Raw genomic sequence first — 26527 nt, 5'->3', positions numbered from 1 at the left:
AATTTTTTATTAACTTTATGTTTTTCCAAAGAGAATATTTGAAATTTGCCATGAATTATAGTGTTTTTTGTTGTGACAATGTGCTCTGATAACCTGAAATTTGCTTAATTATGACTTAAGTCATCTTTGTATTGAACTGTCATTTCTCAACAGCACGGATAAAAGGTACCCGGATAAACGGCGCTCCACTGTAACTATATTATACAGGCGGTCCCCGAGATACACGGTTAATGGGGACCAAAACGGCCGCAAAATACCGCGTATCTCGAATTTCCGCGTAAGTCGAATCTCGTGATTTCCAGCTAAAATATCACAAATTTTCGTGTAATTTTGCAAGTAGGGGGCGGTTTTTGTCACTTTATGAATTATTTGATATGATTCTGACTGAATATAACTGTTTTTAAACCTTTTGAAATAGTTTTTAACATTCGATCAAAACGGAAATTATTTGGCAATTTGCAATTGATGTGTCAAATCAGTACAATTTGCTCAAAGAATTGTCAATTTTAGAAAACCACGTATCTCCGAATCCTCGTATAAGAGGCACCGTGTATCTCGGGGACCGCCTGTACACTAATTTAAAAAAAAAAAAAACCCAGTTCAGCAGGTTTCAAACGGATTAACAGTAAAAGCATATGGGTGCAGACGCAGGTATTGCAGGATACTTCAGTCATATTTCGACATAGAGGAAAACATACAAATGCTGTAAACTTGATGATTGAAGTAAAATAACATACTGATAATCTCAACGGTTGAACTGTGGTTGGATGGTTGAATTTTCAGCAAACCCCCAGTGTCAGTGTTGCAGGATAAGAGCAAAGAAAATGTATGTTAATAGGCATTATCATCTTCTTGTTTGGCTCAACAACCGTTGTCGGTCAAGGCCTGCCTGTACCATTTGTGGGCTTGGCTTTCAGTGACTAATTGATTTTCCACCATAGCAGGATAGTCACGGTCCATTTGGGGATTGACGAGCATGTTGTTAAGTCGTACGAGTTGACGACTATACTACGAGACAAGGCATTATAGCGTCTAAGTATTTCTTCATGTTTCTTCATTTCATGACAATTAGAGTACCAGCATATTTATCTATGTAAATTTGGTTTTTATTGGCCTCACAATTTTACAACAAAATATGTACAGTGTTGATCGACGTTATTAACGGGGTTCAATTAGTTATGATGGTGCAGTACAGATTTTCGTTCACTTCATATTCAATGAATGTCACTATTCAAGGAATGCTTGTTTAGTCTCACTCACTTATTTACTACCTACTTTGCACGTAATATTTGGCACGATTTTTACCTCCTCAATGAACCTAACATTGTAGACCCGTTCATTCTTAATGTAGCGCATGAGATGTTATCGGAATGGTTGGTCTTTTGGATAAATTCGTAAACTTCTGTAGCGTTATTTTGCAAGGAAAAAAGAATATGAAGCATATCAAACATCATTTGGATGATTTGGATTATTAAAACTTTCATTATGTCTCTATTCACACGTGATATACATTCACTTGCCGTTTTATCGATCTGATTGCGTTCGCCATTGGAGTTGCGAAAACAAGCTTTTGGTAATTATGAATTAAATAAATTAAAAGCAGGCAAAGCGATCTTGGTTTTCTAGCAATATCAAACCTTAATCACATCATTAGGATACTGGTTCGACGGAGGCGTCTCACCATTACCGGACCCGTCACGTCACATAAACACATCGTTGGTCAGGGTCGGCTTTCTCGGTGTGGTAGGCAAGCCATGCAAAAATTTTGATTCGTCCTCAAACGTTACCATTTTCTCTCGTGGCTTTGGTGCGGCTAGCATGGTAGAGCTAGCTGCGTGTTGCGTAGAGAGGTTGCGTTTAGCTGGAGGAAGCGCTAGATCACCTACACCCGACAGATTGAATTCACTTACGCTTCGTGGTACGAAATATTCCATGTGATTCTCCATAATACCAGCAGAGCGTCGTGCCGGAGTGTTGCGATGAAATGCGCTAGAACGGCGCGGAAGAGAGTTGTATTCGTTGGGAATGAGATCATTTGGTCGTTGTCAAGATTTTATCGGTGTCATAGCTACTGAGACGAGAGCAACATCCTCCGTGGATGTAGGAAGTGATTCGGGGATAGTAAACTTCTTCAACCAAATAATAAGCTCCGTTTGAATGAGACTGAAGCACATCGCCACGACAGCCATGCCAATAATGATGTATGCTGATGCTGCGTATTGTGCAACAGTGCCTTTTGGCATGAGATCGCCAAATCCGATAGTACCAAGGGAGGTGAAACAAAAGTAAAGACTCTCTAAAACTCCCCAAGGCTGCAGTTTATGAAACAGTACCGCCCCGAGGGTAATATAACAAATCAATATCATAATGCAGATCGATATTGGTACAACGGACTGGGAGTGCATTTTACTATTTGTAGCCATCCCCCCACGCAAACCGTGAGCGTTGAGGGCGTATGCGCAGGGATCATGAATGGTAGTGCCACCGTGGTTCCAGGATTGATGGTAGCTCTGTTGTTGCGACCGTTTCTGCAGCTCGGCTACGGTTGCTTTGCTGCTCATGGGAACGCTGACACTGCCAATGCTTGAATTGCTGCTGTTGCTATTGTTGGTACTCCCAGAAGGAGAACGGTTGGGTCGTAGCCGACGAAAGAGACATCGCATACCGCTCGATAAGCCTTCCCCAATGGCTGAAAGGTATAGTAGTATGATGGGTATACCAAAAAGTGCATAGATCAATGCCGCTACACGTCCCCATTGAGTTCGTGGAGAAATGCCGCTAAAACCTGTAAGAAAAAATAATAATAAAAGGAGTATTAGGAGAAGAGTTATGATGAATGCAAAACTCTACTCGAACCGCTGGTTTCGATCTTTGCACTTCATCTGTTACGGAAATCTTTATAATTAGCAGACCAAACCAAAGGACAGATAATGTGCATCAAAATACATACAAATATACGTACCTATTGTGGTTATCAATGTTAACGAGTAAAGGAAAGCGGAAGCGAAAGTCCATTTGTAAGGTCGTGTATTTTGCTGTACATTGGTCACCTGCTGGGTACGAGATGCTCGTACCGCACGTATTATTGTATCCTAAAAACGGAAATTGGATCAAAGTATTGAAAACGAATCTTATTCAATCAGTTACATCATTTTATTGAATGTTAAAGCGTCCAAAACAACAGAACTACGTCAAAATTGAAGTCTTTTCAAAATAAAACAATTTCGTGGATGTACTACGTGAATTTTTATGCATGTGAAAGGTGTCGATATTTCATTATCTAGGCTTTTTCCCTTTTTATGGGAACATATTTTTAACTGGAGTGCTTTTTAAATCGCTGACTTAAAGTTCGCTGACTGGAGTGATTCTCAGAAAGAACACTTAAACATAAAAAAAACATCAAAATATCCGGAATCTCAAGAAGAGAAATTTGTCGCAAATGTGAATTTTTCACACAAATGTATGGCCTACGTTTGATTAATTAATTGCCATCTATTAATTAAATTAATTCTTTTAATTTACGACATCACACGAATTACTATACTTTTATCAACATTAATGAAAAAAAGAAAATGTTTGGTATGTTCATTCAAGTCAACACGAATGGAAGCAATCAATCCATAGAAACGTTACTCCAGTTAGCGACCGTCGTTCATTAACTGGAGCTTGTTTACCTCTCAGTTAGCGGTCAACTACGTATATATATTATAGATCAAACAAATTGTGGACAGCTGTAACGACTGATATGCTTGTCGTGGCAGTTGCGCCACCACTAGTCGGGCCGCTTAGTATGTGTCGTGCACTCAGGACGAGAGTGTATTGTGAGCAGCCGGTCGGGCAGCCGGCAGGCACGCTACAGTTAGCACGAGGCAAATGTTTCAGCATGTTGAATTATTGTTTATATTTATATTAATGTTACCTGAAAATGTAAGACTTCCTGGGCAGCCAAACGAGTCCAATTTTCTTTATAAAGTATGTTTAAATCCTCAGTAATGGACCATAACCGATCCACAGTTCTGCAGGGTAAAAATAAACGAATATTGGAGCATTTTTTGCGGAGCTGGCAATATTTGTGGTGGTATGGACATTCCCTACTTACTTAAGGCGCATTTCTGCACTAACTAACTCGTGTCTAGGATATGGTTTGGATGCAGCAACAGAAGTCTCAATAATATCGCCATCTTCCCCATCTCCTTCAAGTGTGACGAAAAGTACAGATCCAAGCGCAGTGTACGCTAAAACCAGCACGAAAACACCTGTAAAGAAATAGCAAGAAAACGACAAACCAATTATATTCGAGATATTGCCTCACCTTGGTCATGCGAATACAATACCTAGCGCGGAAGCGCATTGAGATTTCGGGGCTTGCTGACATCCGCAGAGAGATACCGATTCATTTTTATCTATCTTGGATGATGTGGTAGAAAAACAAAGCGACGGACTTTGTGGTCGCGATGTGCTACCACCGCCAATAAAATTCGAAACTTGAAGCGGTGGTTTAGTGTTCATAATTGTAGAATATTGATTTATTGAGTTTAAAAATGTTTTGATCCTCAAACTTGAGTGTTTGTACGCATTTAAAAGCGTAGCTTATCGGCAGTTGCTTTGCTTTTGCTCAGTTTCTGGACGTGTCCTGAAATGTAAGAACAAATTTAATCATTCATCGCAATTTGGAGGATTGTATTTATTTTATGAATCAAAAAGGTTAAATAATTTTTGAAATCAAAAAAATCAGAAAATAATTTAACTAATAATTTAATAATTTAACTTTTTAACAGAAAATGATTTTAATAATATAACGATTATGAAAAATTAAGTTGAGATTGTTCCTACAAAACACCATACATTTAGTTTGACAGATAAAATCGGATGCGGCGTCCGACGAAATAAAAAAATTTAGATTCCGTCGTACGACGAAATCGCACATCCGACCAAGGATAATATATTTAGAAGGTTGGTTTTTATCGATTTTGCTGGGCGACATTGTGGGGGACATCTGTCAATCTCTGCATACAAATTTCATTACCCCTCACCAGCCCTCCCCGATTTTTATACCGGAGCCCCCGGAAGAGAAATGTCAAGTCGAGAAATGTCATTTTGCTCTGAACAACTTAACCTTGTCATTTATAACACCTTGCATCCGACGTTATCTGTCCAATCACATATACAATTTTGACAGGCCTTCCGATAAAATCGCATCCGATGGAGCTTAGACACGGGCCTAACTCGGTGGACGCCTGTATATCGATTTGACGTTTGATCTGTCAAATTTCGAAAACCGCGTATTCCGAATCCGCTTAGGTCGAGAACCGCGTGACTCGGGAACAGACTGTAAATGAAATGAAATGAAATTATACAACGAATAGCTGATCGGGACCCGAAACTCTAAGCATATTTTCTTTAGCTTATAACATATATCTGTAAACCATTTTGTAACTTTATAGGCTTATTTCAGCTTTAATAGGGAGTGTTTGCACCTCAAATTTGAGTTTCAACAAACTTCTACAATGTTCAAATACAGCAAATTTTTGGATGAATAATCCGTTTTTGATTCTTACTTTTGAATATATAAATATTCTAGTTTTGATAAATGGCATTTTGGGAAATTTTTATCGAAAATTATCCCCCCCTCAACAAAGTCAAAATTCGCCCCTTGGGAGGAATTCTCCCTCGGTTGAAACCGCTGCTATTAACGATATGCTATGTACCTTGCGCATGCTAGGCAAATACCTTAACTTCAGTGTTGTGTTTAGCTTTTCACTTAGGTACTTTTATTATAACACTAATATAAACAGTACACATAATAAATAAAAATATAAATTAATTTTATTCAGTAGGGACGGCTTTGCCGTATTGCTTAATAAATATAAATTCATATTATTATTATAAATATAAATACATAATAATAATAATATGAACAAGCACAATACACATTAAAGCAAACCGTGCCCTGCCGGGGAGCCCTGCTCGACTGGCTACTCGCAACAAACTCGGTTGTTCGAGCGCATGACACACACTAAGTGGCCCGCGCTTAGTGTACGTACGACAGTGTACGACAGTGAGTCGTCCCCCGGATATTAATCGGACCAATAATTTGTTTGTTTGTTTATTTTTATAGAGACTTTGAACCAATTGGCCTCACTCATCTCTTTCAATCGATGAATTATTTCTAGGCTTAAAATTCTAACATTCTTCTTTGCAAGCCATTTGTGGCTTGCAGATACCTTATACCGGGTAGTCTCGGTTTACTTAAAGCTATCAGTTGATTTTATTGTTTGCTATAAATGTGGTTTTGGTTTTGGTTAGAGTTTTTTATTAAGGTTACGAAAGAATTTTAACAGTTTACGCTGGCAATCGCTGTTTGGTGAGAGGATGGTGTCGATGTTGTGGTCCAATTTGTAGGTGATGCGTTTCGCAAGTATATCCATGGCATTCGGTTAAGATGTGACGGACGGTGATGTCGACGCCACAGAAACTGCATAGTGGTGGACTGGTGTGGGTGTGTCCAACCCGAAGTCGTGATAGAATTCTCTGGGCTTGGTGTAATGGATGGTCTCTCCATGGTAATGATGTGGTCTTGATTTTTTTTTCTTTATTTTTTTAGAGACTTTGAGCCAATTGTACTCATTCGCCTCTTTATGTTTTAACATATCGGTTATGTGATCGCTGTTAACCCAATAACCATTCCAGCTATTGGCGATGATGGTTTTGCTAAGGCAAATATAGTCACGGTGGGGAAGAGTGTTATGGTAGCAGGCCGGATTATTACGTCCTGCGTTGGCTAGTCGGACTGCTATTTCGTATCCCTGAATACCTGTGTGATCAGGAATCCAGCAGAATGTGACTTGGTGTGAATTCGGTATATTATAGAGTTTTTGGATGTTCGAGTCACGGGTGGTTTCAGATTCAAGTGCTTGAAGGACACTTGCACTGTCTGTGAAGATCACGTTGCGTCTGCGTAGACCTTCGTCGGCTGCAATAAGCAGGGCTATTGCTTCTTCATTGAAGATTGAGGTATGGTCTCGTAGCCGGATGGTGCTATTATCGATGCTAGAGTAGATTCCATAGCTGGTGAAACCGTTTTGTACTGATCCGCCAGTGTAGATCAGATGGTGGTTAAGGTATTTTTGCTGAACAAGTCCAGCAAAATGACGGTTTGCAATGAGTCTATTGCAACCAGCCCGAAGGTGATTTTTGATGGTCCAGTCTTATTGTTGTGGGCGGCAGTACCAGGGGCGATTTGGATGATTTTGGTGACTGAGGGTGGTGAAATCGGCGTTTGTCCTTTGTATAATGGTATCGGTTTTGATGTTGTTCTACATCAGGGGTCTCCAAACTTTTCAGTTCGCGGGCCGCATTGCTTCTCATATAATGGAGTTGAGGGCCATCTTTCCGTTGCCTGTTACTAATGCGAACGTTTAAATTTTGTCTTTATAGGAAAATACTAACATGATATACAAAACTTATATAGCTTTCTAATATTTAAGCCTGGTCTACGTCTCTGAATAGCAACAATTACATTTTCTTTAAAAATAGTCACAATAATTACATTTTCTTTAAAAATAGTCACAATAATTAATTATATCTTTCAACCTTAACAAAGCCGCCAAGGGTCGCATAATAGGCTCCCAAGGGCCTCATGCGGCCCGCGGGACGTAGTTTGGAGACCCTTGTTATATATCATTCGTCCTGCAGCTGCTACTATCTTGTTGGTTATGATGTGGTTGAAAGGTTGAAGTCCGCTTTCACACATAACCGTAGCAATCTCAGATTGCGCATATATTTATCTGTCAAACGGATCGGTTTGATATATTTATCTGTCAAAAAAAAAATATATATATCTCGGACATATAATCTTGAAAATTTATGCGCAATCTTGGCGCAATCTGAAAATGTATGGAAATGACGTTTATAGCTCAGGGTTGGCTAAGCGAAATGACTTATGTTTTGATAAAACGAATATATGCGTATGGTAAAGTGGTGCAATTTGTTTTTGGAAATTTCCCCGTTGCCGGGAGACTATTTCAATGTCGTAGAGTAGTTATGGTAACCAGCTATTGATGATTTGAAGTAGTGTTTGGCGAGAGGCTTTGGTATTACTGAGTTATTGTATTTAATGGGTTTTAGAATATGATGTATGCTATTGCAGATGTGACTTATTTTGGATTTGAAGTGTGAAATTGTGTTGCACAGGTTCAACGTGACCATTTCTGAACTATATTGACTCCTTCTTGTAAAGTTGTGCGTGATTCGGTTCCATTGTTGGATGTATATCATCAGCATACATGAAACATTAAATGTTACTGGGCATGGGCGGCAGAGGAATTCTACACTAATCAGAAAAAGAGTGGGAGAGAGAATGGCACCCTGGGGAACACCATTCTCTTGGACATGAAAATCAGAAGATCAGAGATTAAAATTTTAAAAGTGTGATTTGATAGGAAGATTTGAAGATACGCTGTAATGCGTCCTCCAAAACCCCACAATTGATCCGTTCAAGAATTGTATGTCGCCAGGTTCTGTCGAAAGCATTTGATAAATCTAATATTGCACAGTAAATGTGGTGGTCTTTGGGGTAGTAGGTTTCTAAAAGTTCATTAACCCAACGGGACAAAAGTAGAAAGCTTGGAGCAAAATAATCGTTTGTCTCGCTCTATCCTCTATACCGCGCTTGCTTGCACTCATGCGCGAGCGCTCGAGTATATTCTCTCAGAACTGAGCATTCGCATTTCAACCCGTGCAGTGAGAATGTATGTGTTAATGTGTAGCGAAATTTGTCTGTGTATCTCATTCCCCCACCCCCAAAAAACCATATTCACTCTCCGCGCACTCTTACAATTTTGGCGCGCACGCTACATACAACACAATACAAAAGGTCGTTTTAACCGCGCCCACTGATTAAAGTCGCGATGGTTCAATCGGAACGCCGACGCTCCAAGTCAGAGATATATTTGGTCTGAAGAAAAAAAATTTTCTGACCAAATCGACAACACACACGCGACGACACACATCGTCACATCGACCGCCCTCGATGGAAGTGAGTACCCGACAGACAAAGAGAACGAAATTTTCAGGCGAGGGGTAGGTAGAAACACGCGATGGGGGTCCGGCCCAAGCACGGATCCGAAGTCCGTTGTTTTGGGCTGAGAATTAAAAATGGCGGATGGAGCGCTACCACGGAGAGAATGCGCTCTCCCCTACTAGCAATGAGAATGTAAAAGTGTGCGTCTTTCAGGCGAGGGGCATGTAGAAACAGGGGGAGACGGTTGGAAATACGCGGAATTACGCGGCGGCGAGAGCGTGTTTTGCTTTCTACACAGTTTTTGCACTCACACAATCACACATGTGTGAATGTGTGCGTTCACTTTCAGCCAGCGCGCTCAGTTTGGTTTTCTCGCAGCGGCTTGCTGGTGTCGGTGTCTCGCTCGCACTAGTGCAGCGAGTGTTCCTCGTGCGTTCCCTTTATTGCTACCACACAAAATCGTCAGTACAGTTCAAGCCTTCGCAGTGTGAGGCCGCGCGCGTTTTAGCCTAAGTCCCGGGCGCTCGATGTAATTTGAAGTGAAGTGTTGAAGTGTTGTTTATTTCAATTCACATTATTACGGCCTCGGTCGTATTTTCAAGTGTTGAAGTGTTGTGCACATTGAAATAAAGCAGCGTTAATCTTTCATAATTCAACATGAATATGTAAATTATGCTGCTTTATTTCAATGCTTTTTTACAGTATTCAACATACACAACATACAGGCAGTAAGGCGGGTGCTTGAAGTGACGATTTTTTAAAATATTTATAATAAAAAATATGTGTGGTTTTGTGGCAAGATTGTGGTTAGCGATGTGTGGAACTGTGCCTTAAGTTTCAATAAAGTGTATAAATATCAAACGAGTTTGATGTAATTAAATTTTTTCGATGCATGCGATTTTATTACGCAGCAAATCAAAGTGAACGAAAGCGCATAGCGCACAACGCGCAACGAAAGAAACGAGGGAGGGGTGTTCAGCGCAGCGCGCAAGTGCGGCAACAGTGCAACGCAAATCGAAAGAAACGCGAGAGAGCAAGAACAGCTGATCCGCGCATCCAGCGCAGCGCGAGAGGAAAAAAACGGGAGGGAGGGGGTATCAGCTGATCAGCTGTTTTGTATCGCGAGAGCGCCCCGTGTAATTTGAAGGCAAGCGAGAGAGCGCTACGCGCGCTTACTCTCAATTCGGAAAAAAATCGCTTCCGCTCGACTATGGCGGACAATACAACTCCGACCGAACCCCTTCCCCCTGTTTCTACATGCCCCTCGCCTGTAAATTTCGCTCTCTTTGTCTGTCGGGGACAGACAACCCGGGGACAGACAACCCGACAGACAAAGAGAGCGAAATTTACAGTCGAGGGGCATGTAGAAACAGGGGGAAGGGGTTCGGTCGAAGTTGTATTGTCCGCCATAGTCGAGCGGAAGCGATTTTTTTCCGAATTGAGAGTAAGCGCGCGCAGCGCTCTCTCGCTTGCCTTCAAATTGCCTTCAAAAACACAACTACACATGTGTGAATGTATGCGTTCACTTTCAGCCTGCGCGCTCAGTTTGGTTTTCTCGCAGCGGCATGCGGGTATCGGTGTCTCGCTCGCACTAGTGCAGCGAGTGTTCCTCTGTGCGCTCCCCTTCTTGCCACCACACGAAATCGTCAGTTCAGCTCAAGCGTTCGCCGTGAAAGGCTGCGCGCGTGTTAGCCTAAGTCCCGGGCGATCGAAGTTTCGCTAAGTGTTGAAGTGTTGTGCACATTGAAATGAAGCTGCGCTTTTCTTTCACCATTAAACTGAAATGTGTGATTTGCGCTGCTTTATTTCAAAGTTTTTTTTTTCTGTTTTGAACATCAACTACGGGATGTACGCAGTTAGACGGCTATTTAAAATACGACGATTTTTTATAGAATGAATGTGTGTGGTTTGAAGCAAGATTGTGTGAAGCAATGTATTTAAATGTGCTTTTATTTGCAATAAATGTGATAAAATGTAAACCAAGTTTGATGTGTTCAAGTTTTTGTTTTGATTCGGGTGCATCAAGTCCGAATGAAGGGAAGCGCACAGCGCGCTACGAAAGAAACGAGCGGGAGGGGATGTCAGTCCAGCGCAGCGCAATTCGCTGGAATCAAGTGGGAGGGGGTACCAGTTCAGCGCTGCGCAAGCCGAAAGAAACGGGAAGGAAGGGGTATGAGAAAAATACGATGAAACAGCGCGAGCGAGCGTTCTTTACAGCGAGAGCGCCTCGTGTATTTTAAAGGCAAGCAAGACCCGACAGACAAAGAGAACGAAATTTTCATGCGAGGGGTAGGTAGAAACACGCGATGGGGGTCCGGCCCAAGCACGGATCCGAAGTCCGTTGTTTTGGGCTGAGAATTAAAAATGGCGGATGGAGCGCTACCACGGAGAGAATGCGCTCTCTTGCTTGCCTTTAAAATACACGAGGCGCTCTCGCTGTAAAGAACGCTCGCTCGCGCTGTTTCATCGTATTTTTCTCATACCCCTTCCTTCCCGTTTCTTTCGGCTTGCGCAGCGCTGAACTGGTACCCCCTCCCACTTGATTCCAGCGAATTGCGCTGCGCTGGACTGACATCCCCTCCCGCTCGTTTCTTTCGTAGCGCGCTGTGCGCTTCCCTTCATTCGGACTTGGTGCACCCGAATCAAAACAAAAACTTGAACACATCAAACTTGGTTTACATTTTATCACATTTATTGCAAATAAAAGCACATTTAAATACATTGCTTCACACAATCTTGCTTCAAACCACACACATTCATTATATAAAAAAATCGTCGTATTTTAAATAGCCGTCTAACTGCGTACATCCCGTAGTTGATGTTCAAAACAGCAAAAAAAAAAACTTTGAAATAAAGCAGCGCAAATCACACATTTCAGTTTAATGGTGAAAGAAAAGCGCAGCTTCATTTCAATGTGCACAACACTTCAACACTTAGCGAAACTTCGATCGCCCGGGACTTAGGCTAACACGCGCGCAGCCTTTCACGGCGAACGCTTGAGCTGAACTGACGATTTCGTGTGGTGGCAAGAAGGGGAGCGCACAGAGGAACACTCGCTGCACTAGTGCGAGCGAGACACCGATACCCGCATGCCGCTGCGAGAAAACCAAACTGAGCGCGCAGGCTGAAAGTGAACGCATACATTCACACATGTGTAGTTGTGTTTTTGAAGGCAATTTGAAGGCAAGCCAGAGAGCGCTGCGCGCGCTTACTCTCAATTCGGAAAAAAATCGCTTCCGCTCGACTATGGCGGACAATACAACTTCGACCGAACCCCTTCCCCCTGTTTCTACATGCCCCTCGACTGTAAATTTCGCTCTCTTTGTCTGTCGGGTTGTCTGTCCCCGGGTTGTCTGTCCCCGACAGACAAAGAGAGCGAAATTTACAGGCGAGGGGCATGTAGAAACAGGGGGAAGGGGTTCGGTCGGAGTTGTATTGTCCGCCATAGTCGAGCGGAAGCGATTTTTTTCCGAATTGAGAGTAAGCGCGCGTAGCGCTCTCTCGCTTGCCTTCAAATTACACGGGGCGCTCTCGCGATACAAAACAGCTGATCAGCTGATACCCCCTCCCTCCCGTTTTTTTCCTCTCGCGCTGCGCTGGATGCGCGGATCAGCTGTTCTTGCTCTCTCGCGTTTCTTTCGATTTGCGTTGCACTGTTGCCGCACTTGCGCGCTGCGCTGAACACCCCCTCCCCCTCGTTTCTTTCGTTGCGCGTTGTGCGCTATGCGCTTTCGTTCACTTTGATTTGCTGCGTAATAAAATCGCATGCATCGAAAAAAATTAAATTACATCAAACTCGTTTGATATTTATACACTTTATTGAAACTTAAGGCACAGTTCCACACATCGCTAACCACAATCTTGCCACAAAACCACACATATTTTTTATTATAAATATTTTAAAAAAATCGTCACTTCAAGCACCCGCCTTACTGCCTGTATGTTGTGTATGTTGAATACTGTAAAAAAGCATTGAAATAAAGCAGCATAATTTACATATTCATGTTGAATTATGAAAGATTAACGCTGCTTTATTTCAATGTGCACAACACTTCAACACTTGAAAATACGACCGAGGCCGTAATAATGTGAATTGAAATAAACAACACTTCAACACTTCACTTCAAATTACATCGAGCGCCCGGGACTTAGGCTAAAACGCGCGCGGCCTCACACTGCGAAGGCTTGAACTGTACTGACGATTTTGTGTGGTAGCAATAAAGGGAACGCACGAGGAACACTCGCTGCACTAGTGCGAGCGAGACACCGACACCAGCAAGCCGCTGCGAGAAAACCAAACTGAGCGCGCTGGCTGAAAGTGAACGCACACATTCACACATGTGTGATTGTGTGAGTGCAAAAACTGTGTAGAAAGCAAAACACGCTCTCGCCGCCGCGTAATTCCGCGTATTTCCAACCGTCTCCCCCTGTTTCTACATGCCCCTCGCCTGAAAGACGCACACTTTTACATTCTCATTGCTAGTAGGGGAGAGCGCATTCTCTCCGTGGTAGCGCTCCATCCGCCATTTTTAATTCTCAGCCCAAAACAACGGACTTCGGATCCGTGCTTGGGCCGGACCCCCATCGCGTGTTTCTACCTACCCCTCGCATGAAAATTTCGTTCTCTTTGTCTGTCGGGTCTTGCTTGCCTTTAAAATACACGAGGCGCTCTCGCTGTAAAGAACGCTCGCTCGCGCTGTTTCATCGTATTTTTCTCATACCCCTTCCTTCCCGTTTCTTTCGGCTTGCGCAGCGCTGAACTGGTACCCCCTCCCACTTGATTCCAGCGAATTGCGCTGCGCTGGACTGACATCCCCTCCCGCTCGTTTCTTTCGTAGCGCGCTGTGCGCTTCCCTTCATTCGGACTTGATGCACCCGAATCAAAACAAAAACTTGAACACATCAAACTTGGTTTACATTTTATCACATTTATTGCAAATAAAAGCACATTTAAATACATTGCTTCACACAATCTTGCTTCAAACCACACACATTCATTATATAAAAAAATCGTCGTATTTTAAATAGCCGTCTAACTGCGTACATCCCGTAGTTGATGTTCAAAACAGCAAAAAAAAAAACTTTGAAATAAAGCAGCGCAAATCACACATTTCAGTTTAATGGTGAAAGAAAAGCGCAGCTTCATTTCAATGTGCACAACACTTCAACACTTAGCGAAACTTCGATCGCCCGGGACTTAGGCTAACACGCGCGCAGCCTTTCACGGCGAACGCTTGAGCTGAACTGACGATTTCGTGTGGTGGCAAGAAGGGGAGCGCACAGAGGAACACTCGCTGCACTAGTGCGAGCGAGACACCGATACCCGCATGCCGCTGCGAGAAAACCAAACTGAGCGCGCAGGCTGAAAGTGAACGCATACATTCACACATGTGTAGTTGTGTTTTTGAAGGCAATTTGAAGGCAAGCCAGAGAGCGCTGCGCGCGCTTACTCTCAATTCGGAAAAAAATCGCTTCCGCTCGACTATGGCGGACAATACAACTTCGACCGAACCCCTTCCCCCTGTTTCTACATGCCCCTCGACTGTAAATTTCGCTCTCTTTGTCTGTCGGGTTGTCTGTCCCCGGGTTGTCTGTCCCCGACAGACAAAGAGAGCGAAATTTACAGGCGAGGGGCATGTAGAAACAGGGGGAAGGGGTTCGGTCGGAGTTGTATTGTCCGCCATAGTCGAGCGGAAGCGATTTTTTTCCGAATTGAGAGTAAGCGCGCGTAGCGCTCTCTCGCTTGCCTTCAAATTACACGGGGCGCTCTCGCGATACAAAACAGCTGATCAGCTGATACCCCCTCCCTCCCGTTTTTTTCCTCTCGCGCTGCGCTGGATGCGCGGATCAGCTGTTCTTGCTCTCTCGCGTTTCTTTCGATTTGCGTTGCACTGTTGCCGCACTTGCGCGCTGCGCTGAACACCCCCTCCCCCTCGTTTCTTTCGTTGCGCGTTGTGCGCTATGCGCTTTCGTTCACTTTGATTTGCTGCGTAATAAAATCGCATGCATCGAAAAAAATTAAATTACATCAAACTCGTTTGATATTTATACACTTTATTGAAACTTAAGGCACAGTTCCACACATCGCTAACCACAATCTTGCCACAAAACCACACATATTTTTTATTATAAATATTTTAAAAAAATCGTCACTTCAAGCACCCGCCTTACTGCCTGTATGTTGTGTATGTTGAATACTGTAAAAAAGCATTGAAATAAAGCAGCATAATTTACATATTCATGTTGAATTATGAAAGATTAACGCTGCTTTATTTCAATGTGCACAACACTTCAACACTTGAAAATACGACCGAGGCCGTAATAATGTGAATTGAAATAAACAACACTTCAACACTTCACTTCAAATTACATCGAGCGCCCGGGACTTAGGCTAAAACGCGCGCGGCCTCACACTGCGAAGGCTTGAACTGTACTGACGATTTTGTGTGGTAGCAATAAAGGGAACGCACGAGGAACACTCGCTGCACTAGTGCGAGCGAGACACCGACACCAGCAAGCCGCTGCGAGAAAACCAAACTGAGCGCGCTGGCTGAAAGTGAACGCACACATTCACACATGTGTGATTGTGTGAGTGCAAAAACTGTGTAGAAAGCAAAACACGCTCTCGCCGCCGCGTAATTCCGCGTATTTCCAACCGTCTCCCCCTGTTTCTACATGCCCCTCGCCTGAAAGACGCACACTTTTACATTCTCATTGCTAGTAGGGGCCCCTCGCCTGTAAATTTCGCTCTCTTTGCCTGTAGGGTTTGTTTATATCGTACCGTGTGCCGTAACGTGTCAACAGTGTATGTAATTTATATTTTGTATTTTTCCCAATCAGCCTCCTCACATTTCCATCTGAGCAACGATAATGGTAGTAGATTGGTTCAGTTCACTGCAGCGTACAATCAGACAGGCGCAGATCACATCCACAAGATCACGTGGGCGTACCAGGATCGAGAAACTTTCAACCAAATCGACCACATGTTAGTAACCGGCGACGATAGTCGAGTCTGTTAAACGTCAGAACTTGCAGAGGATATACACGGTACCTCTTATACGCGGATTCGGAGATATGCGGTTTTCTAAATTTGACAGTTCTTTGAGAAAATAGTATTGCTTTAACACATCATTAATCCAATGCAAAATAATTTCCCTTTTGATTGAATTTTAAAAAGGTGGTTTAATTTTTTAATGGTTAAAAACTGTCAAAATCATATCAAATAATTAATCGAGTGGCTAAAACCACCTTCTACCAGCAAAATTACACGAAAATTATATTCGTGATATTTGGGCTGGAAAACACGAGATTCGACTTACGTGGAAATTCGAGATACGCGTTTTTTTGCGGCCGTTTTCGGTCTCCATTAACCGTGTATCTCGGCGACCGCCTGACTTTACGGCACCATGGACAGTTCCCTAGACCACTTAACGGATTTTTTTTCACACGTCTCTGATGACATTCTTTAACAATGTACATGTAAAAAATCAGATCGATATCTTTTAAAATCTCGGAACACCATTCGTAAATGTGATAAAAAGTATGAAATTTATGCGGTGCACTGAAAGTTGGACAGTCTTCATTTCATAGTGAAATGATCACGTCTTGCCAATCTTGACCAATATGGTTCTTAAATCATTTGATATCAGTTGTTAGATGTCCATCAACTAGTTTGAGTGGTCATCTGCGTTTTAGATTACATAGGACATGCGCTCTACGGTCCGGATTAACCAATTTAAATATCAGTTGTATCAATTGTAGAAGTATCAGAAATTGAGTTATAAAGACAATTTTATCAGCTTTTCTACATAACGCAGAACAGAGAGGGACAGAAGGGTCGATCGATCGTTAGGATCGATAACTTGATAAGCGGTGATAACCGAATGATAGCCTAATGATAGGATGACAGCGATAGCCAGGCTACCATATAGCGAGAGAGAGAGAGAGAGAGAGAGAGAGAGAGAGAGAGAGAGAGAGAGAGATAAAAGAAAAAGGTCCGTGAAAGGTCAGTAGCCAGTCGAACATATAGCGAAAAACAACCTAGGAGACACACACGCCACAGATAAAATTGCACCAATAATGTTTTTTTTTGTATAATTAATCGAAATTCAACTCTCGTGTTAAAACGTTCCGCGACTAGCGGAACATACCTTAATTCATACAAGTAAAAGACGAAAAACATATGAATGTTAAGGAAATATTTGCATACAACCATGTGGAAAAGTCTTCAAAAGCATCCGTTTTTGCGGTTGATTGATACAAACAATAATGATTTCTGTTTGAGATATCGAGTTTAAGACTACGTGAACATAATCAATAAGACAACAAAACAGAACGGTAGAAGACCGCGTCAGAGCTATCGGTTGTAACAAATTTATAACAATAGGCTTAACGCTAGTAAGGAAGTGACATTTTGCTCAAAGTTTAAGGCGAGGAATACTTAAATCTTATTTTTTATCTAGAATGTATGCAGCAATAAAGCAAAAAACAATAGTTTTGATGCATTAAATTTCGCGCAGGCTGTTAAAATCTAGAAGGATATTCATGCTCAAAACCGTTGAACTTGTTAGGGTATCTAGAAAGTTATGGGGATGCATGGGCGCTTATGGCACTAAGCCTTATTCATTACCTTGCTAAAAAGTGATACCATTGTTGTTATTAACATTATTTAAACATGTTCAGTAACCAGGCCAGGAACAAAAATGGTCAATTTGAAGCAGTAACTATTCTATCTAAATAGTGAACAACGGCATTGAGGCAATTTAGTCTTCAATGGCAGGCTAGGCAGTGTTTTTTTACTATTTCATTCATTCCTGATAGTAAGTAACTCTAAAATTATGAAAAAATTAACATTATCTATAAAATTACTATACTGCTTCTTTAGGAACTTTGCAGAAACGGTATTTGGCTGATTAAGACCATAGAGCGTGCGCTATGAAATGAAGACTGTCCGACTTTCGATGGACCGCATAAATTTCATACCTTTTATCACATTTCTGAATGGTGTTCCAATATTTTAAAAGATGCATGTGCATAGCTAAAGAGTGTCTTCAAAGACGTATGAAGAAAGTTTTCCGATTAGCGGTCTATGAAGCGGTCTATGTCCAGGGTGCCGCAAATTCAGATAATAGGTGAAAATATGAAGTGTCCGACTTTTGGTGGCCGCCACTGTATATAAAGATTGGGTGTTTAGGGAATCTTTACAAATTTAGGTAAAAGTAAGGCTCAGCCCTCTACGTTACGCTAGCGTTACGCGTAACGCCTGTTTATCACAACCCCAAGCAACATTTTTGAACGCCTGTTTTAACCGCCGTGAATGAGCAAATTAATAGATTACCATGTCGTAATATTGCTTATTTTTACATGATAATAAGAAAAGCAACAATTTCTGAACAAACATAAAAAGAACAGCAATTGCTAATAAAGATAACACTCATTGATAATTCATCATTCGTCATCATTCAATTCATCATCAATTTTATCATCATCAATTCTATCATTTTTAACAGCAATCAGAGTTGTAACAACTTCACATATTATAATTATAACAATCTTACACATAAAAAATGGTTACTAATAAATGATTATTTATTTATTTTCCCAGCTATTGATAAATCATGATAATGAAATACATACAAGTATTTACTACCTTCATTAACCTCAATTAAAAAAAGAGCCCTCGCACCTAAAGTAAAGTTTATTCAAAATAGCCGGAAACATAGATTGAATAGGTAATAATTATATTTCATATACATTATAAATTTATTAATATTTTTGATATTTTATACTTTCTAATCATAGGAAATGTTACTAAAATTGAAAGCTTTTTCGGTGTTTATGAACTTCCTTCTTTCAGACTATTTTTCATAAATCATAATGCAGCATTGAAAAATATTAAACCTCTTATTTACTTGTTATTTAAAAATGAAATCTCGTAGAAATCGATTCATCTTAAAGCAATTAACTTGTTTAATGTATTCTGTATGTAAGTATTCACCTTTGACCATCACCACCCCTCTGCTCGAGAAAGCCGGACTCACTCCGATTCTGTCCGGAATCGGATCAAATCGACTCCGGAAAAATTGGGAATTATCCCAATACTAATGCTTGAGCACTTGTATCACCAAACATGCCCGTCATGGGCTCAAACCTAAAAAGGACCGTCCCTCCGTCCTAACTAAACGCCCGTACATGGGCTCAAGATCCTTATGGACTGCGAACTCACAGAATTTATGTGTGTTTTGCCAAAGCAATATGGCCACTGAAACTAAACTAGTAATTGATAGCCACGTGAGCAATTTGATCCGAATACAGATGTTAAATACAATAAAAAATACGTAATACGTAAAAATGCGTACAATAAAAAATGCAGTGCCTGCACTGACAAAGACTGCAATGTACAATGGGTATGAAGTATTCAGCTGCCAATTCTCAATACCCATATAACCAAACTATCGCAAAATCATCCGTTTATCAACAGGGCAGAAAAAGTGGGAGTAATTCATAATTAGATATGGGAAGAGCGGCGGTTCATTTATAAATGCTTTTGGTAATCGAATCAAGGAATAACAATTCAGTCTATTTCCAAGTTCTGCGATTCTCGACTTACGCGGGTTTGGAGATATGCATTTTTTTTCTCTCTAAATTTACAGTTTATGTATCAGATCAGTTCAAATAGGTTAAAAATTGTCAAATGCAAGAAATATCCTTATTTTCTTATTATATTCCCTCATATTTCTTACAAATTATTACGTTTATAAAAGTGCAAATTTAAACCAGAAATAATTATTTCTTAAATGTATTAAGGCGAATGATTATAGCATTCGAATTAAGCGGATGGCTCGGAAACAGACTGTCGATTAAAATATTTTGCTTAGTTTTTATTCTCAATTATGATTGTATGAAGGAATGCAAGGCTAGAAAGCAACATACCAACACTACTGCTAATCCATATGGTTGTGGTAAATCCTTCCTCGTGTGGATGTTCTTTTACTCTTTCGTTGGAATATATTTTATCTCGGTGATGTCGAGGCGAATTTCGTTAATAAAAGACCAAAAACTGCACATATTTTCCGTTTTTTTAGTAAGAAAAACGAGCATCATAATTTGATTTAGGTCTTGGAAGCTTGGGCTTTTGATTTGAACAATATAACTTTGCCAGGAGATCGAAGGCAATGAGAAGATGAAACTTCACCCTTGTAGAAAAATAAAAAAAAGTAAAAAAATGAGCACCATCAGGGAGCGAATTTGTTGTGAGAGGAATTCTTCTTTCTTCACTATGCTGCTTCTCAAATGTAGCCCTGGTTTTATCTTATTTATGAGACAATCTTTATCCACCCGCACTGAAACTTCATCGATTTTTCTTATATCGTGCACTAAGGCTAGTAATAAAACGCAAATTATTTCCTTTTTCTATCATTCACATTTCTTCTGCCACTTATCCGTTATTGTGCCACACCTTACTCAATATTCTCATGTACGCACTCATTCACAGCATATGGGATTGAGAAGTTGTCTGATGAAAAGGTATAGTAGTTTTCTACTCGTTGGATTGGATGCTCTTCTCTTGCTGTTTTGCATTAGATCCACGTATTTGTTCTTATTAAGCACCGTAAACCAGATATTATGGCATTTCCACTAGAAAATTGTCACATGAGCTTCCACCCACAAAGGGTTTATTCGGCATGCAATACGGATACATGGAAACCGCATACTATTCTATTTTTTGCACAAACGCGGTCATTTCCACAAATAAATTTCGTACAGTGTGGAGTCGAAAAGACATCGCATTCTTTTGGTTCTCAGTGTACCACAGCGCTCACAGTAAAGTTTGTTGAGCTTAGAAAAGAAAACGGGATTACAGGAACATTGCCACATAGGAAAGTAACTCCGACGAAGCACAACACATATGCATAGCTTATGATACTAGATGAGATGCAATATACCAGTGTACCACTATTCGCGTATCACTAGGCTAGTGATGCCTTTTTCAGCGGCTAAAGACAGAAACATTTTTTTAACAACTGTTTTATCACGAACGGTAATATTTCACATTCATGCAAACTACTGACTGTGGCATATGCACATAGCATCAGGATGCTGCAATGTGCACCTGGTTTGTTGGAGGCATATCAAATGTTATTTTCCGCAGATAAATGCAGCGTTGTTGTTCACACACACCCGAGTCTCGCGTATAACTAATTTTACCACATAGAAGAGATTAAAGACACCAAACATGAGTTTCTTGAAATCCTCTCAACAGTGGAGAGCACGTCAGTGATACGTTCTCGCTGATTATGTTTAAAGATGAGCAAATATTTCAATACTCACACAAACACACACCACGTATCCCAGGGAAAATAGCCAGGTTCCATTGAGAAAACTAGGGTACACAAATGGAAACTGGCACTAACTCGAAATGCGCATGTCTCTGCAAGTGAATTGTTAGCAGAGAAGGATTTTTGGTCTTTACCAGATTTGCTGCTCATTTACAGGTGCTCCTTATTTGTGTACTCTTGTAAGAATGTTCTTCATGATACGGATGATCATTGGGAAAGTTCAATGGGGAATCAGTTTTGGATTGTTTTGGGGTTCTTTTTGATTGTGACTAATAATATTAATATTAATATCAATATTAATTTTTAATATTAATAACCTACCTATAATGCTAATGATATTTCCTACCAACTTTAAACCACATTTGGCAAGCCTTAAAAAAACTTATAAATAGTATCCCTGACAGTTAGCTAGTTCTGAATTGATAATATTGGCTTTAAAATTAACTCTGGCAGATTTCTAAAAGGATTGAAGGGTCAACTTATTTTTTCACAGAAAAAAATCAGTCCATTCTTAAATCTCACATTGTAAAACGCCTAGCTGTATAGAATATGTGACTTACAGTAAATAAATTTATCAGTAGAACGAATAACATCTTACTCTTTTTTCTCAGGTTGTTATTAAACCTGGAAATTGATATATACAGCTCTATAGTATTGGCATTGTATGTCAGGGTTAAGAATTTAAAGAAAAAAAAACAATAAAATCCTATACCACTCCATTTAAAAGTGGTAGAATACAGCTGCTCTATCAAATGATGGTACACCCAGCTGTTTTCCAATCATTTACCAATATCTTGAGCAATTTTCAAATTACACTTAAAAATGTTGATGTTATTCTATCATTAATTTTTATGAGCATCGAACTGGATTTTAAAGAGCAGAATTATCAAAATTTTCAGTCATGTTTTGAACAAATTGTTAACAAAATACCTTAACTCGAAGACAAACTTTAACTTTCTCAAAACTGCTTGTCGATTGCTTTCTTGTGGCCGCATCACAAATCTACACATGAACTGCAAAAAGATGAATCATTTGAATATCGTAGAAATTTTGTTGGAGAAGTACTAATTAGGTACTTAAATCAAATAGAAATATGCATTTTAGAAATATTACCATAGGGATTGGTCACAACTGCGCCAAATAGCTGTTTGTTTAAGATTGTTCTCAAACGTCAAATTTTGTCACTTTTTGTTTACTTTTGTTAACTTTATTTCCTGCCTGCTCCAGTTTACGAAATTTTGACAAAAGCTAAAAAAAGTGACAAAAGCTCATATTTTGCCAAATTTGTCAGTATTCTGTCACCTCCGTGGCGCAGCACCTATGATGAAATGGACAAAACTACCACCTTTGAGGTCATAATTAAGTTTTGTTGCGCAGCGCCACTGACACATGTAAATAATGAAAACAATCTGTTGACCAATTTGGGTTCTGTAATAGTCGAAAGGAACTAATGATAAGTTGTCCTAAATCGTACATCTGGGACGTATTTTGATGTTCGAGCATATTTTTGGTCAACATCAACTTGTAGACAAGATGTGCAATGGAATAAAACATTTATATTTCTCAATATTTGTATGGTATGTCATATGCTGATCTACAGTAGTGTTGGATAAATCTGATTTAGATTCATAAATCTGAATAAAATTAAGGAAAAACTAAATTAATTTGAAGCTCGGTTGGAAAAATTCATGAATCTCACAGATTCATGTATCTCGAGAGATTAATGAATATCAAAAGGTTCATGAATCTCAAACGATTCATGATTCTCCAAAGAATTATATGTCTCGAAAGGTTCAGCTTATTGTTATACTTCTTCTTAGCGTAATAACCTACGTGATCATGTCAGCTTATACAGGTATTCAAGACTTCTTGGTACCACGCAGCCGGATAGTCTTTTTTGTTACGGGGAGACATTCCATAGATTCATGAATTCTTCGAGATTAATGAATCTTTAGAGATTGTTAATATAGAGGTTGTTCGATAGCTCGATATTGATCCATCATTTTCATAGGTGGTTTTGACTTACTTACTTACTTATCCGGCGCTACAACCGCTTTGCGGTCTTGGCCTGCCTCAGGAGTGTCGCGCCTTCGTCTGCCAGTCCGTTATCTCGGCCTTAATGGCGGACGCCTCCACTCTTGCCACCTCAATTTGGGCCTACCACGCCTAGCCGTACAGCTCGTATAGCTCGTCATTATAGCGGCTCCTCCATTGTCCTTCCACACATACGGGGCCAAGTATCCTTCTGAGCATCTTCCTCTCGAACGCGGCTAAGAGGGTTTCGTCAGATTTGGACAGTGCCCATGTCTCAGAGGCGTATGTGAGTACCGGAACTATATAGGTACTATATAGTCCCAGCTTCATCCGTCGCGACAGATTCTTTGAGGTGGACTGATTTTTCAGGCTGTAGAATGACCGATTGGCAGCCTTGCGTGCAACTCAGCTTTCATGCTATTGTCATTGCTGACCCAAGATAGGTGAATTGTGGGACGACTTCAAAAGTGCGTTCACCTATCTGCACGTCACGCCTACGTAGATTCTGATTATTTATTGGAAGGCCCGCTGATGTTGCCACCATCAGTTTGGTCTTTGCCTCGTTTATCTGCAATCCGAGGCTCTCTGCCGCCTGCTCAATCCCTTGGTAGACTTCTGCTACATAGGAGATCCGCAGACCAATGATGTCTATATCATCAGCGTTTGCCAGGATCTTGGTTGACTTATAGAAGATGGTCCCCGTAGTCTCCACCCTCGAGTCACGGATGGCCCTCTCTAGCGCCATGTTGAATAGGAGACAAGCAAGCCCGTTCCCCTGGCGCAGGCCTTTGGTGGTAGCAAAAGGTCCTGATAGTTTTCCATCCACCCTTACCTGGCAAATGACGTTGGTCATAGTCATTCTAACTAGCCTTATCGGTTTGGCCGGAATTCCAACAGAGCTCATAGCGTCATACAGTTTTACCCTGGCTATGCTGTCATATGCAGCTTTAAAGTCAATGAAGAGATGGTATGTGTCGTTTCTGTATTCAGCCATCTTCTCCAAGATCTGCCGCATGGTGAAGATCTGATCAGTGGTTGATTTTCTGAACACTCATTCACAGCATATGGGATTGAGAAGTTGTCTGATGAAAAGGTATAGTAGTTTTCTACTCGTTGGATTGGATGCTCTTCTCTTGCTGTTTTGCATTAGATCCACGTATTTGTTCTTATTAAGCACCGTAAACCAGATATTATGGCATTTCCACTAGAAAATTGTCACATGAGCTTCCACCCACAAAGGGTTTATTCGGCATGCAATACGGATACATGGAAACCGCATACTATTCTATTTTTTGCACAAACGCGGTCATTTCCACAAATAAATTTCGTACAGTGTGGAGTCGAAAAGACATCGCATTCTTTTGGTTCTCAGTGTACCACAGCGCTCACAGTAAAGTTTGTTGAGCTTAGAAAAAGAAAACGGGATTACAGGAACATTGCCACATAGGAAAGTAACTCCGACGAAGCACAACACATATGCATAGCTTATGATACTAGATGAGATGCAATATACCAGTGTACCACTATTCGCGTATCACTAGGCTAGTGATGCCTTTTTCAGCGGCTAAAGACAGAAACATTTTTTTAACAACTGTTTTATCACGAACGGTAATATTTCACATTCATGCAAACTACTGACTGTGGCATATGCACATAGCATCAGGATGCTGCAATGTGCACCTGGTTTGTTGGAGGCATATCAAATGTTATTTTCCGCAGATAAATGCAGCGTTGTTGTTCACACACACCCGAGTCTCGCGTATAACTAATTTTACCACATAGAAGAGATTAAAGACACCAAACATGAGTTTCTTGAAATCCTCTCAACAGTGGAGAGCACGTCAGTGATACGTTCTCGCTGATTATGTTTAAAGATGAGCAAATATTTCAATACTCACACAAACACACACCACGTATCCCAGGGAAAAAATCTGATCAGTGGTTGATTTTCCGTTTCGGAATCCTCTTTGATAGTATCCGACTATGTCTTCGACATGCGGGACAAGGTCACCGCTGATCAACCACTCAACCACTAGCTGTTGATTAACCTGGTCGTTGAGTAATTCATCAAAGTACTCAGCCCACCGCGAGAGGACCTCTGGCTGGTTACTGACCAGATCTCCATCCTTGTTGTGTCAGCAGGTTACCTTAGGTACAACGTTGTTTCAGTGACCTGCTATCGCTTGGTAAAACTTTCGTGTCGGTCCGTACGCCTCTCTGGTTTGCTCGAGTTCCCGCATGATTTGCTCTTCCAAAGCATGCTTGTTGGAGCAGTGAACTCGTTTCTCTTCGCGTCTGAGCTGTGAATATTCCTCTGCGCATGCCCGCGTTCTATGCCGTTGCTACATTGCTCGGTATGCAGTATTCTTACGTTCGGTCACATGTCTGCATTCATCGTCGTACCAGCCAGATTTGGTGTTGCCACGATGTGGTAGGAGTATATTTCTTGCACAGTTTATTATTTTTGTTTTTAGAGTGTTTCACCTCTCGCTCGTAGTTTCATATCTGTTTTTTGGTAGTAGAGACTCGTCTAAAGTGGCTTTGAATTCTTGTTGGACAGTAATGTCCCTTAGGGAGTCCGTGTATGTTTATGCTTATGTTTATGTTTATTTGTTTTACGTTGCCGTGTGATATGTGGCCGAATAAGTGTTTACGACACAACGTAAATTAGATAAACTACAATAAATAAACTTAATTTATTTCCGCCTTGAAATGACACCACACCACATTCGTTGCTAGCTGTATCCCGACTGCCGCTCGCATCCCGATCGTGTAACGAGTAACAATCGGGATCGCGGATCGGGACGAATCTCTCGCTAGGACACTCGTGCCCATCAACCGACGAGAGAAAACATCTCGCAGAGAGGGCGCGTGAGTACCCTGCACGTACGCACCCAACATCTCCCCTCTTTTAAAAACGCCTATACGGGTCGAACCTACTGGGCGGTCTTCTATGCCTAGAAGAGCGACGTGGTTCTCGGGTTGGAGCTTGTACCGGAATTGGGGAATTCGTTGGATGCAGCGGTTCCGCGTTTGAGGCCGTACGCGGATCGATGACTGCTGACGTTTGTGGGTGTGATGCTGACGATACGCTCGTGTGTGTGTATGTAGTATGCTGTAGCGATGCTGATGA

The 26527-nt window shown here is 41.1% G+C and overlaps 1 protein-coding gene across 1 annotated transcript; it reads right to left on the bottom strand.

Annotated features, from left to right (window-relative positions):
* Window positions 1-1084: 1084 nt before the first annotated feature.
* LOC120895337 (TWiK family of potassium channels protein 7) lies at window positions 1085-21214 on the bottom strand. The gene is made up of 7 exons (XM_040298613.1): window positions 20968-21214; window positions 19955-20217; window positions 4335-4633; window positions 4100-4256; window positions 3920-4016; window positions 2963-3092; window positions 1085-2785 (listed from the first exon to the last, which is right to left on the bottom strand). Exons 3-7 carry the CDS (start codon window positions 4507-4509, stop codon window positions 2046-2048), a joined length of 1299 nt encoding a protein of 432 aa, XP_040154547.1. The 5' UTR covers window positions 4510-4633; window positions 19955-20217; window positions 20968-21214; the 3' UTR covers window positions 1085-2045.
* Window positions 21215-26527: the final 5313 nt, after the last annotated feature.

This window comes from Anopheles arabiensis, chromosome 2, assembly GCF_016920715.1.
Source record: "Anopheles arabiensis isolate DONGOLA chromosome 2, AaraD3, whole genome shotgun sequence".
Classification (NCBI taxonomy): Eukaryota; Metazoa; Arthropoda; class Insecta; order Diptera; family Culicidae; genus Anopheles; species Anopheles arabiensis.
This window is presented reverse-complemented; position numbering and strand designations above follow the sequence as displayed.

Bases quoted from the DNA above. Each gene is read 5' to 3' on its own strand.
- LOC120895337 (XM_040298613.1), bottom strand. From the start codon at position 4,509: ATGAACACTAAACCACCGCTTCAAGTTTCGAATTTTATTGGCGGTGGT. The intron at 4,017-4,099 runs GTAAGTAGGGAA...TTTACCCTGCAG, and splicing joins AGTGCAGAAATGCGCCTTAA to AACTGTGGATCGGTTATGGT. The intron at 2,786-2,962 runs GTACGTATATTT...TTTTTCTTACAG, and splicing joins AACATTGATAACCACAATAG to GTTTTAGCGGCATTTCTCCA.